The sequence below is a fragment of the Cryptomeria japonica genome, chromosome 5 (genome assembly GCF_030272615.1).
Source record: "Cryptomeria japonica chromosome 5, Sugi_1.0, whole genome shotgun sequence".
NCBI lineage: Eukaryota > Viridiplantae > Streptophyta > Pinopsida > Cupressales > Cupressaceae > Cryptomeria > Cryptomeria japonica.
In genome coordinates this window covers 328,800,782-328,816,705 of record NC_081409.1, presented here as the reverse complement: position 1 = coordinate 328,816,705, position 15,924 = coordinate 328,800,782, and the positions used below count along the sequence as shown (strand labels likewise).

The 15,924-nt window shown below is 38.3% G+C and overlaps 1 protein-coding gene across 2 annotated transcripts in view; it reads left to right on the top strand.

Annotated features, from left to right (window-relative positions):
- The window catches only part of LOC131062169 (uncharacterized), a 65,043-nt gene extending 51,684 nt beyond the window's left edge, over window positions 1–13,359 (top strand). The window contains exons 8-12 of one of the 2 annotated variants that reach the window (XM_057995884.2): window positions 10,958–11,053; window positions 11,137–11,527; window positions 11,645–11,691; window positions 11,942–12,395; window positions 12,518–13,359. In XM_057995884.2, coding sequence (XP_057851867.2) covers window positions 10,958–11,053; window positions 11,137–11,527; window positions 11,645–11,691; window positions 11,942–12,395; window positions 12,518–12,825 — 1,296 coding nt within the window. In that variant the 3' untranslated portion in view covers window positions 12,826–13,359. Of the gene's footprint in view, window positions 1–10,957; window positions 11,054–11,136; window positions 11,692–11,941; window positions 12,396–12,517 lie in introns of both variants that reach the window. The other variant, XM_057995883.2, reaches the window with a different exon arrangement.
- Window positions 13,360–15,924: the final 2,565 nt, after the last annotated feature.

Genomic DNA, 15,924 nt, shown 5'->3' with positions numbered 1-15,924 from the left:
TTTGAAAAGAATAGTTACAAAATGACTCCATGAAGAGAGATGTTTGTGAATTGATGCGATGTGTTGCGATTCCTTAAAGAAAGGATACGACTATATTAAAAAGGTCATTCACTTCTAAAACAATCGAAATTGCTAGACTATGATATAACAACAGAATTAGTAAATAAGTTAAGATCTATTAACTCGGTAAAATCAGTTTAGTATATTCTTAATAATTAATATAAAGATGTGACCTTTCGATGAAGGGATATGAGCGCTATATATATAAAGGGAACAAATCAGATCAGAAGGCTTAGGAAGTTACAGGCAGTAACATCCTTGTTCTGGATGGTATGCGTGGGGAGGTATGCTCAATATGTATGCTTAATATATAAAGCCTGCTAATGTTCTTATAGAGGATTTAATAGTATTATAAATATTGATGATATATATAATAATTATAAATATTATAATTATTATAATATTTTTCTGGAAACTACTCCGCAGTAATATACATTATAATAAAATAAAACTATATAATATATATTTATAATGTCTTAATCAAATAAATAACAATACTAGATAATAAATCAGAAAGAGCTTATAAACAGTAAGAAGAATTTGTTTATATATAATTCTTGTTACTACTGTCAATATTTAAAAAGTTGGGAATTGAGATGTTTCCAAAGAGGGGCAGTCTAAATCCAGACAATAGGGTGACTCCCAAGAGAGGGTGGGGATCAGCATCCCGAGACCCAAGATAGGGTAAGGGCTTGGATCTGTAAACTTTGAGGGAACCTATTGTATTTGGTATCTAAGTGTTTTGGTAACATTCACATCCTCTTCTTCCTTAAAACTGAAGTAGTAACAAAGTTTGACACTTGCATTAAGAATTATGGTGTATGATAGATGAGCAAGTTACTTATTAATAAATTAATTGATTGAACTATGGAATATCACCGATTTGCTTCATGTCAAGATAGAATTGTCTCTTAATCAATTTAGTTTAAGTCATAAGTGCATTGAAATAGGTTAAAACAAACCTAAAACCTAGTAGGGGACATTACACTCAGTTATTGGAGCTGTATGCAGGTTCTTCAATTGTTCTTCCAAGTAACTGACCTCATCCAAGCTTGAAGCAAAGGTTCTCTCCCATCTTGGCCCAAAATCTCTTGTCTTGCTGGCAAGTACATTGAATGAGTGGATATTGTCCAGCTGCCTCTCGAAAGGTGATTCATTTACTCCAAAGAAGATAGTTTTCACTTTCTCAACTAGCCGATCGACATCAATATCAATTCCTTCATTTTACTCCTTGAGAATGATTTCGGCTAATTCCAAAATCTTGTCATGTATCAAATTAATTGGTTGATCAACTTGAGTGCATCCACCCTTGATATCTTCAAATATGAGCCTCCTCATGTGAACCAAATTACACCACTGCTAGAAATCAGGTGATTGTCCATCTTTCAATAGTCCTTCGTTCATCAAAGTTTGCGTTGGTGTGTTCTTCATTACTTACTATATGGGTATGGTGAATTCTCTTGTGTAAACAAAAGTCTCATATGTTGTCATGAGTGCTTGAGTTCTTTCAAGGATCGCCATAGCTCTGTCAAATATCTTCACCAACTCCCTTATGAACGCATTCGCCCTTTTGAAAGTCTTATTGATCCATGTATCCATTAGTTGTGTAGAGGCTTTTATCTTATCAAAATCATCAATTGGGTTTGGAGGAGGCAATGGTGGAGGCGTGGCCAAAGGATCGTGATGCCTCAATGGTATCTTGAGTTGCTGGAGATGACTTCTCAATACACTGTTCTCTTTCTCTAACTTCTTATTCTTTTCTACTTCCAACTTTAGCATATCGTGAACTGTTTTGACCATGTCATTCATGTCTTCCAATGCCTAATTAGTGGTGGGAGGACCTAAATCAATAGTCTCCAAGTCACACTCTGTTGTAATCTCATCCTCGGGCTTGTCTACTCTTGGAGTGGCAATCTGTATTATTCTGGATCCTTCACCATCTCTTGTCATTTTTGACATCTTGGTTGCTTTCTTCTTTTTCATTTCTTGAGTTTTATCCAGGTAGTTGCCCAAATCGATAGGATCTTCTTCTTCATCTATTAATAGCCGATCTCTCTTCTCCGACTTGCACTTCATTTACTTGCTGATCTTCTTGGGGTGGAGATGTAACTTCTTGATCTTCATCTTCAACATTTACATGTGCATCACTACTTGCCTTGTCTTTGACTGGCTTAGGTGGGACTACCTTGTCTTGATGTAATGGTTGCTTTGTTTTGTCCGTCCTATTGTTTTGAATTGTAGATTCCATGGACTCATTCATTCCATGATCAATGTTCTCTCTAGGTGGATGATCTTCTTGGACAATTGCCTGATTCATTTCCATTTCGTGCACGGAAGAAGTACTAGTAGAAGGTCGGTGTCCTAAACTTGACTTATGCTTCTTCTTTGGAGGCTCTTCTTTGTTGATTTCTTTCCTCTTGGATCCTTTGGAATGAATTGACTGGGTGGCGCTTCCCCTCTGGTTTTCGCTCTCCATTTCATCATTTGAAGACTCTACCTCTCCCATCAATTCAAATGTCAATTGAGTGCCTTGGCTCTCCAACATATGGGTTTGAGTATCTACCCATCGCCTTGTGTATGATAAGACTGGCTTCATTAAGTTCTTTAAGTTAGTGCTCTCTACCTCACTCCAATTGACTTTTACTTCTTTGTTTTTCTCTTGCTCATATACAGGTAGGAGACATCTACCACTATCTTGTACTTGATCTGGAATGTCAAAGATCTTGCATGCTCTAACAATGTCAATTGATAGCCTTGAACACATTCTCTTCCTTCTATCTAGATCATCCTTAGCATTCATGAAATGATCTTCTAATTTTAACTTATGCTTATGTCTTCTTCCACTTGATCTCTTGATGTTATTGCGGGGATCAAAGCTATCTCTGGAAAAGTATGGGATTAGGAGAGACTTCAATTCTTCATCCACCTTCTCTTCTTCTTGCAAGGATGGGCACACTTCCAATGATCGTCCAACTAAGATGGGAAATGGAATCTTTGACTTGTGCTTACTCTTTTGTACTTTGTTGTATACCATCTACTGCCTCACCAACTAAAGCAATACTAGCTTGTCGGTAGGATATCTCGGTATTATGTAAGGTGGGCAATTGCATCCTTGCACTCTTATATATGTGAACTTGGGAAACTGGATAAACCAAGCACGAAACCTCTCTATTAGCTCCTTTGCTTGTGGGTGTTGGCGTGTTTTTTTTTATAGCGTTGAACACAAAATAAAGTCATGAACGGTCACCATACCCTCTCTTGATCAAGATCAGTCCGTATGCTAAGATTGCTTAAAGTTCAAACGGCTAATTCCAAGGTTCCTTCAGTGCGTGGATGTGACTCAATTGTTTGATGGGTTTGTTGTTAACCCAAGGGGCCTTACGTGTGTTCAATTGAAGAAAACTCATGCAAGCTCAAGGATTTCTATACGGATGATTTGCAATGAAAGCCCTAGTTTTGAATTTTTTGGATAATGCAGAAAGTAAATGAGAGTAGGGTATAGAGAACTATGCTAAAGCTAATCTAATCCTAAGAACAGGAGACATGATCACTCATGCAAAATCAAACCACGCTTCGCTTCGCCAATAGAGCACAACTACGCGAAGGCGGTGCAATCTTCAAAGGGTGTGTAGAGGTTTTTTAGATCACTAATATGGACCATTGGATCGAACAATCTTCATTGATGATCGAAGTTAAGCGTACACACATAACAAAAGGCTTAGGCTAACTTTGCACGGTATACAACAATCAGTTGCATACCAAAAGTATGAGCTCGGATTCTACAACAAGTACTCCTATCAAATCCGGTTCTAACAACATGTAAACAAATCTAATCTAACTGAAGAGAGCAAGATCATGCAGATTGCTAAAATAGAACAAGAATACACCATCAAAATCGAACAATGTATTAAATTGGCTACTTCAACAATCCTGATGCAGCAATCTCAGATTATAATCTCTCCTCTTTTACAAATGAGGGGGGTCACCCCTTTATATAGGCCTCAGGCCATGCAAACCCTAATTAGGGTTTCACCCTAGAAGATTCCCCACTCAAGATGCAACAAGGTGGGAATCAGCGATAAATACCCCATAAAGCCCATATACAATTAATTACAATCCTACCAAAAATGGCACCCATAAAGCATTAATTAACCATTACATTCAAAAGTGCCCATTATGCAATGAATGTACCCTCATGCAAAAATCGCTCATGATGCCATAAATTCACCATCATCTCCTGAATCTGATGGCTGCATGCAGAAGGAATTTGCCATAATGCCATAAATGTGATGGTTGCATGCAAAGAGATGCTTCATTAATTCAGCATCCGTTGACTCGACTGCCACTTGGCGAGAAAAAACCCTGGAGAGAGAAAACTTTAGGAGAGAAGAATTTGATCCATGAAGAATTTTCTCGAAGTTTCTCGAAGTTTCCTTGCTCTGGAGGAGATTTTCAACACTTTTCAACCATATCCTATTTTTTAGGAACTTTCCTAAAATTTAGGACCTAGGTCCGGGAGAGAGAGAATTCCCTCATGAGTCCAAATCTGCGAAATTTTTCGAATTCTGACGAGATTTGGTGTCTAAAAATAGGATTTTTCAAAATTATTCTTGAGGGGATTTCCTGCATTTCCATTCCTCCTTGACCCTCGAAATTCTCCTTTGCCTTGGAAATTTCCATCCCGGACTCTCAAACTTAGGCGTGGAACGTGGAATTCAGCTTGGTGAAGGAATTTCATTATTTCCGTGCCTTAGAAAATTTTGAACTTCCTAACTGGGCCTGGAATTTTGACTTTGATAAAGGAAATTCATCCTTCCCATGTCCTTCCTTGATACTTTGACTCAGGCACCTTCCTTTGGATTTGAGCAATGATTCTGCACTGGTAAGGAATTTTGATCATTTTTTTGCACATTTCCATGCCCTAGTTACCTTGGCTTCTGCTATCTCTTCTTTGGCGTTGTCTCAACTCATCAAGGAACTTTCCAACTCGTGCATTTGTGCGAAGGCATATAGGATTTTCCACCTTCTCCAAGCCTACCCTCCTTTGGCGCCCTAATGAATCCTTGGGCGCATTTTGGCATGTATCACAGAATCTTCCACTTTCCATGCTCTCCATGGAATGTCCCTTTGAGCGCCCTTGGTAAAGCATGGGTGCCATTCTTCATTGAAGAAGGAATTTCATGAATTTTAACATTTTCCTTCATCCCCTCCATTTGGCGCCCTACTATTCCCTAGGGTGTTATTTCCCTTTGGTCAAGGAATTCAATGAATTCCAAATTTTCCTTGCTGACTCCATTTTGGCGCCCTCCACAGTGCTAGGGCGAAATTTCACATTGAAGGAGGAATTCATACTTTGCTTGAATTATCCACCATCCCTTGAATTTGGCACCCTATGACCCTTCTTGGGCGGATTTTTGACCTTGTCATGGAATTCTCTATTTGTCCTTCCTTCCATGCTTTCTCCTATTTAGCGCCCTCCTGAGGAGTAGGGCGGAATTTCACTAAGGTGAAGGAATTCACAATTTTTCAAATTTTCCAGGTTGACTTCATTCTGGCGCCCTTTGACCTTCTTGGGTGGATTTTTGGTGGTAGGGAGGAATTTGGCATTTTCCATGCTATCCATGGAGACTTCATTTTGGCGCCCTCACTTGGCTTTGGGCGGATTTTGACCATGAAAGAGGAATTCTTGGTTTTCCACATTCTCCATGACCTCTTGATTTTGGCGCCCTTCCAACTCCTAGGGCGGAATTTTGTACTGAAGGAGGAATTTCACACTTTGGAGTTCTTCCTTGACTCCCTTGTTTTGGCTCCCTTTCCTGTGCATGGGCGGATTTTTCACTAAGGCATGGAATTCATGATTTTGGTTTTCTCCATGGCATGGGCACTTTGGCGCCCTTCCTTGTCTTAGGGTGGAATTTTGACTTGATTGTGGAATTTCATGCCTTGTTCATTTTCCTTGAGGCCCTTAGTTTGGCGCCATGACTTCTTCTTGGGCGCTAATTCTTCATGAAGGAGGAATTCACAATTTTCCTTGAATTCCATGGTGTGAGCATTTTGGCATCTTCATCCTTAGTTGGGCGCTGGATTGCCTAAGGGAAGGAAATTCATCATTTCTTCCTTGATGCCAGACTCCTTCACTTGGATGTCAAATTGATTTGCTGAAGGATTTTCACACTGCTTTCCAGACTTGGATGATTCTTTGAGCTTTCCACTTCAAGACTTGATGCCAACACTTAGCCATTTTGACTGATCTTGTCTGCTTTCTGACTTTCCGGAATTAGAAGTAGTCGTGGATGCTTGATCTTCATCACCTTGCCAGAATGGTCCTGCTAGAAATAAACTTCCAAAAATAGAAACCTTTTAGAATGTCAGTGTTAGATCCCTAGAACAGGACACAGAATGACTTACTATAAATAGAAACTTACAAAAAATAGAAAATAGTAAAAATAGTAAGTTTGATTTTTGGCAAAATGAAGACATTCCAGGACTCAGTAAAATCCCTAAAAAATAGGAACTTTCTAAAAATAGAAAGTTGCTTCATTTTGGCCCAAATTTTACTGGGAGGTTCCTTGAGGGGTCCTGATTCCAGTTATATGTTCAGTTTTTCCAAAACCCTAGCAGAAACCCCTAAAATCTAGGACTAAAGGCAGAAACCCCAAAATTGACTAAACAAGCCCTAGACTTCATCAAATTTGCTCAAACGAGCGGACCTAATCAATTTGACCCCCGAACACTCGCAAAGTGAAGAAACTGACGAGACTACCGCGAAAAGACCGAACGACAAAAAACCAAAAGACTGAGAGGGCCTAAAAAGTAGGGGGTCCCCATTTGCAATGGGGCGATGTGTGAAAACGTCACAACAGTGGGGATAGTCTTTGATGAATGCCACCTTGCAACGTTCTTGTGATATGCATAGTGAAAGCATCGTTCACTCTTGTGTAATTTGTCTTGCTAGGGTAATGCAGTTGTGTGTATGATTCACATGCTCTCAATTAATCTTGCATATTCATGAGCTCTGGCAAGTGAATATATGATGTATGAACTCATGTGTCCTAGTTTGCATAAGTCTTTTGATTTGTAGATCAATGTTATTGCTAATAATCCCTGCCCAGTTAATTCTCTCCCTTGGTATGGTCTCCATGAAGTAGAACATCCAATTCTCGAACTGAAAGGCATGAGGAGTTCCCATAACTCGGTTGAGTAGTGTGATCAAATCACCAAATTCTTCCTTGAAGTCGATCTTGTGGAACTTGGCTAGGGTTGGCCTGCTCTTCAATAGCTAGTACTTGTTAATTATGCCTAGGCATTTGTCGGGATCATTATCGTAGACAACCCGTGATGCTTCCTTGCTTTTGTAGATCATCTTGTTGAATTTAGGTATATGAAAAGCTTCACTAATAGCTTCCTCGAAAAGGTAGGCGAGCTCTCTACCATCAAGTGCCACTATCATCCTCTTGCTTGTATCATAGTGTTTGGCACACTCGACGGTCAACTGATTGCATTGCACTACTGGAGGGAAGCCTGCTGCTTTCACTATGTCGCTCTTGATCATCATCTTTGAATATACGGAAGGCTTGGTGGTGTATAGCGGTCCTTGGAATTTCTTCATGTTGATTTGACCAAAGTTGGTATCTCCTTCATTGCCCCAAAATGATGCAATCTTGGACTCCATCATGTCGCCTTTTGAGTCCTCCCTGATGAGAGCCTATCGTGCTCCTACCATGTTCTACCTGTGAGAGTTGTCTAAGTTAGTCCTAGGAGATGCTATCAATGCTTGCAAGTAGAAATCAATTATCTAGGTTAAGAACCTCTACCCTAGAATGATAATTCATCAAAATCTCCAATATCGCACAAAACCCTAGGTATCTAGGTCAAAACCCTAGCTTGCAAATCTGATTCCAATTGAACATAACAATTCATACTAATGATTTGCACTTTGGAAGTACTCTTAAATGATTAAAATGTGTTAAACAAAAGCCTCCCATACAAAAGCCTCATGGAAATAATAAATAAGAAGCTGGATCAGTCTTCAAATAAGGTCCGATTTTGTATAAAAATGATCAAATAAGTCTATTTCAGACCTGGAAATGGTTTCAAAACAGACTGGTTATATCAATTCAATTACTCATTTGACAAAATTGTCTTCTTTAAATGAGTGCGCTCTTGATCAATTGCTGGATCTTGTCGAGTTGCTGATGTGAATTCGATAATCTTGCTTCCAGAATTCGCTGATTCAAGAAGTTCGTTTGCTGTAGATAATGATCAGGTTTGATACCTTGAATGTCTTTGCCTCAGTCTTAGTCAAAATCGCCTTCAATCAAAAGTGAATTCGCTGAGGTTTGCAATAATGATCTTGACAATATATGATCAGAATTAGGATTGCTGTGTTTGGAGACCAATTCGCTGTAAAAGATGATCAATTTTGATTCCTCCAATGACCTCGCTTTGCTCTTAATCAAAATCATCCCTGCTCAAGAAATGAATTCACTGTAGCATTAAAAGAATCGCTGTGATCTGCAATATGCAAAAAATCTATTTCGGTTTGATCAAATGCAATGATCAAACATATCTTTATAGTCGCTTGAAGGGGTGTGGTGATTGATCACAAGGCCAACATCTTTAAATGATTTGCAATAAAACTCCTAAGGCCGACTTGAATCACCAAAGTCAAATTTAAATTAAAAGATTCCTTCTGTATAGTGGTGGAGTCCAATCAAAGGGGTGCTTCAAACATATCCTTCGCACTCATCAAATCACACTTGAGTGGTATGGGAGATGGTAATGCCTTGGATGCATCTTGTCTTTGCTAAGGGAGGTCCCAAATCCTTAAGTCACGGATATCCTTAGCCAAGGGATGTGATATTCTTTGTCAAGGGATCTTTTGTTGAGGGATGTATGTAATTCCTTATATCGCTGACATCCTTAGCCAAGGGATGCTATATCCTTTGTCAAGGGATGTGATATCCAGTGCCAAGGAAGGTAAAATGCCTTAGATTGCTGAGCAAAGGAAATCGCCCAATATGGTAGGCTCCAAGGAAATGAAATCAGACTAACTTGAAAATTGATTGAAAATGAAAATCCCTTAATTAACTGATCTTGACCATCAAAGGGAATGAACTGTCCTGAAGAGGTGCTCTAGGCAATGGAAGGAAGTAATGGAAATGTCCTAAGTCGCCCTTCCAGCCAGCCAAAGGAAATTGGATCCAGGCAATCACCATATGTAAGCAAAATTCACACTTGATTCCTACCGAAGGATGTGAATTGCCAACTCTCAAATAGCTGGATGTGTCATCTATCTCAAACTCAATCACTCCAAAAGGATCACTCCTAACAAACTATCATAACAAAACCCAAAACCCAAGACCGAAAGCAAAAGAGGGGATCCCCATTTGTGATGGGGCAATGTGTGAAATGGTCACAACAATGCCCATACTCATGGCAGCCATGACACTTGAAAGGCAAGATTTTGTAATCCAAGGGGATTGAAGTCACTCTACCTCCTTAGCGTTCAAGGTAATACTTTTTGGAAGGTGTGCCATTAGATTGATCTCAACACATATTTTGGCATAAGTAGAGACACTTATCATGAAATTGCCACTTCCAAAGATTTGGAAATCATTTTAAAAACAAATGGGGACCAAAACTCTTGGAAGAGCATGTATGCATATCCAGAGTGGTGTCAAGTTGAGCAGTTCCCTAGAGTGTTTCAAACTCACATGTTCCATGAATAGACTTGCATTTTTCTATAAGTAGGGACCTCTAACAAAGACAGCATCCCTATCAATTCCATTACAAATATAGCTATGAAGTATCCTTTGGCATAAGATTGCAGTTCATGATCTCTTTTTTTTTCACTTCTTTTGACCCTAGAGGTACAAATTCTCCAAAGATAGTGGCATGTCAAAGAACTTGCATATTGAACTTCTTCCACACAAAGTGGAAACATTCTTTTTGAAATTCCCAAACATAAATATCGATGACCAGAGATTCCTCAAGGCTTGGAAAGCACTGGTTTGAGCTTCTTGGGCTGATCAATCTTGTGCTTGCTAACAGCTGCAAGAACAACATCAATTTCTTTCTCCAAAATCGAAGAACCAGATCTCGTGACTTTATTTTTAAAAGAATGCCGGGGTACAAGATCCCCCCCTACTTGGACTCATTGAGATGAAACCAGAATGAAGGGAAGATGGTGACAAAGAAATCCAAAGGAGAAACACCATAAGCAAGAAAATCTGAAAATCAGAAAACCCTAGCAGAGCTCATTTTAGCAGAAATTAAATGTTTTTCCATTTATAATTTCCCAATTTTTTTGTGATTAAATCTTAAGTAATTGATTTACAATTATACATTTGGTTTCCCAAGTCAATCCCAGTTCCAAGTAATGCAACTATGGCTGTAGCAGCATTGAGGACCTATTTGAGATGTGAATGTAAGACCCATTGTAGAGCTAGTGATGCTGGGTTGAATGATACAGGGTCATCTCTACCATGGTTCATTACTCTGTGTTGTGACTTTGTTTTGATAACCTGTATACTGTATTCCACGAGTTTCAGAAATAAAAAACACTTAGAGAATGGAGTTTGACTAGTAACCAGACTAAGACTTGGCAGGCTGTTTTCAGACTTGGACTCAGATTCAGACTTGGTGATTTGGAAGAAAAACATATATAGAGATTTTCAAGGAAGAACATGTTTTTCTATGCACTCTTCTATAAATCAGCTATAAAAGCATAAAAAGCTAATAAAATACAAGCTACTTTGATCTCTATATATGGATCTCACAGTTTGTAGACAGAGTTTCAAACATTTGGTTTTTTTTTCAACATCTTTAACTCTGACCTTTTTTGTTTCATTGCCTCCTGTCACATTTTTCTGATAGAGTTTATCTCTTATTACAGGAACTCGAAGAACTGGAGTTGTCATCACTCAAATTCGAAACTCACAGGAGACAAAAAGAAGACTTGCACCAAGAGATTAACAATATAGAGGAGCAGGTAATTTCTTTCGTTTTAAATTTTTTAACGATGTATTGATTTTTATTTTTCTTTCCAGTTAACAGGATTCATTTCCTATGTAGATTAAGGAGCTTGAAAACAAGATAAGGAAACAGAAGATTGATCTTGAAGAGAACCACAAAATGTTTGCATTTCTTAGCAATGACATGGAAACAAGCAAAAAGCAACTGAATGAATTAAAACAATCAGATCATTGTATTGAAACTGCAAAGGTTTTGATTTCGGCACTTAAAATGGCAAATGATGACGAGGCTGTTCTTCAGGGAATTCTTGATGAAACACTGTATAAACAAGAAAAGATCAAGATGGAGAAAGTAGAGTTGCAGAACAAAGTTCTATGTATTGGTGAATTGACGAAAGCTGTGCAGGCTTATCAGGGCGAACTTCAATTGCATGCACAACAACTTGCGAGCATTGAAAACAAAATTGAAGAAGTTAAGAGAGAAAAGGAAGGTAGGTATTTAGATTATTCTGCTGAGACAGCAGCTGTGGATCATGACAAAGTACTCATTTCTGAAATACAAGGTAATATTCAAATGCTGAGAAATTGCATTGCAAATCTACAAGCAGATGTTAAAAAGGCTGAGAAAGAACTCGAGGCATTACCCCAGACAGAGGTACACTTGAAAACAATTGCTCAGTTAGACTGCATTTCCTTCTTACATACCCTTGCCCCCAAAAGTTGAAAGAGTCAAGACTAAAAGGCAAATCTTTCAATTTTTGAACTTGAGAATTATGACTTCAAACTTGCTTAAATTTTTAAACAATCGTAACTGCAACAGATGAATTCACAGGCAAGAAAATTGATGAGCACTTAAGGTTTCGTCTCTTAAGTGCTCTTCTAACTAATGATACATGATCTTGCAGGGAAATCTCCCTTCTCTGACCAAAGATCAGACCCTGGACAAGAGTGATTATTTACATAACAAGAGAAAACTCAATATCATAATGGAAGAGTTAAAGAAAATAAAACCACAAGAAAAACACTTTTCTCTCGATGAGCAGATTGCTTTCAATGAGCAGATTGGAAAGCTTGAACTCTTCAAAGAGAGATGGACATCTATATCAGAGTCTATAGATATCTTAACAGAGGGCATTGAAGATACCAAAAGCAAGGTGCAAAAGGCAAATGAAGCTGCTTATCAGGAAATTCGGCAGTCATTTGTAGAATGCTGTAAGATGTTCTTCCCGACAAAAGGGATCGATCTAATCAAAAGTGGACAGCTTGTGGAAGATGGAGTGAAAATTTCCTTTTGCAATAACAAAGAAGGATCAAAAGATGACTCTGATGGATGGAAGAGCAACCTAGAAGAACTCTCAGGTGGAAGCATTTTCTTGTTTTTATATGAGCAGTTAATTCTACTGTTTGGAGCTCCTTTTGACATGTCATAGCCCTATCTCAAAATGACTAACAATTTTACACTTTTCTTTTTCACAATGTAGGTGGCCAGAGGACCATTCTAAGCCTTGCCTTCATTCTAATGGTGGCAAAATTCAGTCGCTCATCTGTGTATCTTATGGATGAGGTGGATGCAGCATTAGATGAACAGAACCAACAAAACGTGGCAAAACTGATAAAAAGTGTTATTGGGCAAGATAATCAAATTATATGTGTCAGCCACAATATTACTTTTCAGCAGTACTGTGATAGAATTATTCAAGTGAGCAGATCGGATGGATCCACAAAACATGTTCAAAGTCACACTATTAACAAAAGCAAAATTTCAAAGAAGAGCAGGACACACAACTAAAGAATATGCAGGTGTCCCAAGAAGTGGCATCCTGCGAAGTTTAGAGGAAATTAACACCACAGTTTGGCACTCCAAACATTATAGAAAATTCTCTTTCAGTAGCTCTTATCATAGCATGTCCCAACACTGCAAATCATACAGCATTGTTCCATTTCCAATGATGTCAAAAGACAACTAATTGAAGTTTCTTAGGTAGAGCAGCGCCTTTTACGTAGAAATTTGTCCCCCGAATCTTAGACTCAAATCATAATATCGTTTTCTTATAAACAAATTGTCCATCAAATCTTAGACTCAGCCTTAACTAAAGTAATTGTGTATCTTTTTTCTTTTTTTTCTTTTTTGATAAGTCACAGCCGAAGCGATATTTTTTAGCTTTTCCCTGGAGCTAAGAACCAGTCAAGTAGACTTGAACCCAAGACCTCCCATGTAGGAGGCTCACAGCTAACCGCTGCGTTGTGGGGTCATCCCCAAATAATTGCATGTATCTATTGCCTTACTTTTAAAGCTAAAAAATGATGACAGATCAAATATCCATTATGAACTTTAATATGTTTGACAAAAATAACTGGAATATAATGGGGCTATTATCAACAAAATCATAAGACTGTTGAATGTGAAACCCAAAACCCAATAGTCACTTTGTTTCCCTCCAATAACCTTTGGCTCTTCACATTCAAGATAACGCTGTTATAATTTTTTATAAAGAGCAAGCTAGTGATGTATGTAATTATCTGAAAACTGTGAATAAGATATTCCCCTGCTTGAGAGTGGATGTAGCCTTTATGGTGAACCACTTTAAATTCATGTCGTGTCTTGTTCTTTAATTCTGTTTTATATCGTTAATCTACTATTTTATTTAATTAATAATTGGTATCAAAGCTTGGTTGAGAAACTACGAGAAGTTATGAAAAAATTGAGCAGAGATGAAAGATGATTGGGTGTTGGATCCCGGAGTTGGGTGCTTTTATGTAATAAAGAGACGCGTTGAAGTGGGAGTTGATCATCCTACTTCAACTTCACCTTGTGTGAAATTTTGGCTGCTTAGAAGAGGCTTTTGGATGATGTTGCTGATTCAATTATTGATGAATTCCGTAGTATGTTGGAATTTGACAGTGACATGGACCAGATGCCAGAAATGAAAGGTGTTGTGGCTGCCAAGGTTGAAGGAGATGCAGACTCGACAATACGTGTTTTGGAAAATGATGGGAAAGATACTTGGTGATCCACCTCTATGCATCGTGTACATTGGTGGGATGAAGAAAATGAGACTCCAACATTAGGTGATACTTTGATTGTAGATGACAAAGGAAGATCAAAAGAAAGAGGGAAGAGTCTAAGAGATCGTGAGAAATAACGAGTAAGGTCAAAATGCAAACCTAGAGATGGTGGTTTCTGGTATTGTGACAATTGTTGGAAGTATAAGAAAACAATATATTAGTCAAATGAAGAGGAGGATTTGGCAGAAGAGGAAGATGCTAGATTTGTTTCTTTCTCAACTCTTGATGCAGCTATAGAAAGTATAAATGGTTTGAGCAACCATGAACTTGTTGACACAAAAAAAGAAATCAGCATCGAGATTAAAAAGGAGGTTGAAAGCCACAGGAAGAAGCACAAAGTGGTTTTGGACGGGTAGGTGAAGAGTCGCAAGGAGTGGGAGGCTTGTAATGTGAACCTCTACAATTAAGGCCTGGATTTTATGGCCCTCTATGAGGGCAATAGTTTGTTCATCGAAGGTCGTGAGGATGAGGATTTGGCAAATTCAATAGGGGAGAAAACCCCAAACATTGTAGTTTGAACCTATGGAGATGTTATGTACGAGGAGGCCTTGAATAGGGAGAAAGAGGAAACGTTGAGGTTGATTACGAAGAAGCATCATAAGGGGAAAAAGGTCCAAGTTGAATCCGTTGTGGAGCTCAAGGAAATAAAAATAACAGAGGGGTCTGAATTTCAACGGTTTGAAGAAACGAAATGGTAAAAAGAGATGGTACTATGGATTATTTATCATCTGAAAATGAAAATCTGAGTCAAAGATAGACACTTAAGGAAGAGAAACATCTTGGTTGTTTTTAGAATACAATTAGAGAGGCATAATCAAATATTTCTTCAAATTGAAACACAAAGAAGTGAGGAGATTTTTCCCAGTTTTGAAGAAAGACTAAAAAAAGAAGAGCGACAAAAATAAAGTGGCAAGCATGGAAGTTGTGGTGGGCCCTTCATGTCCTCCCATAATGGAGGAAGAGTACCGGGAGCTTGTTTTTGTCATATTGAACTTGAAAATGAAGGACAAGGTTGTCGATAAAGATGCAATGAATAGTGAAAGGGGAATAGAGTGTCTTCTCAGAAGTAGATGTGTGGCACTATGGTTCGTAGTAAGTGATGTTTCTATGGATACTATGTTTTTTATGGTGACCACTTAGCATAGGGCTTTAAAGAGCTTTCAGATCACAATTGATGTTTTCACCATTAATGGCATGGACTCATTGCGATGCATAGTTATATGATAGATTTTATGCTTCATCAGAATGCAAAACGATGGGTTTAGCTGTTATTGTGATGTGCGGTTGTACTCCACAGTCCATAATATTCACAACTCTTAAAAAGGATTATGCATTTGCTAGTAGACGTATTGGTGTTGCAATTTAGTAGGGGCTGAGGTAGGTGCGACACCAAGAGGATTTGAGTTGACACAATCTGTTGTAGACATAGAGATTGTGAATATTCGAATTGCCATGGACAGGGAGTCGGGAGAGAGCAAATTTTTTTAGATTGAGATGCACTAGGTTTATGTTCAAAAGACAACGATGTGAGACCTTTGGAATGTTCCTTAAACCAAACTCATTTGAGGTTGTTGTTAAATGAAGGAACAACTTGCAACAAGAGTTCGCTTAGGTACCTTGAACCAACAAAATGAAGTAGTAGTGACATTGGTTCTAAGTTGGCCAAACAACATGTAGGCTTTTCTTTGGTTATGGAGGGAACTTTCATTGGTAAGTTGAGAGATATTCAAAAGAATTTTTTTGACAGATTTTTCAAGGACAAGATGATACCAGAAACTTTGTAACTCGAACAAAGAATTGATGAATGTGCCCCCTTCGATTT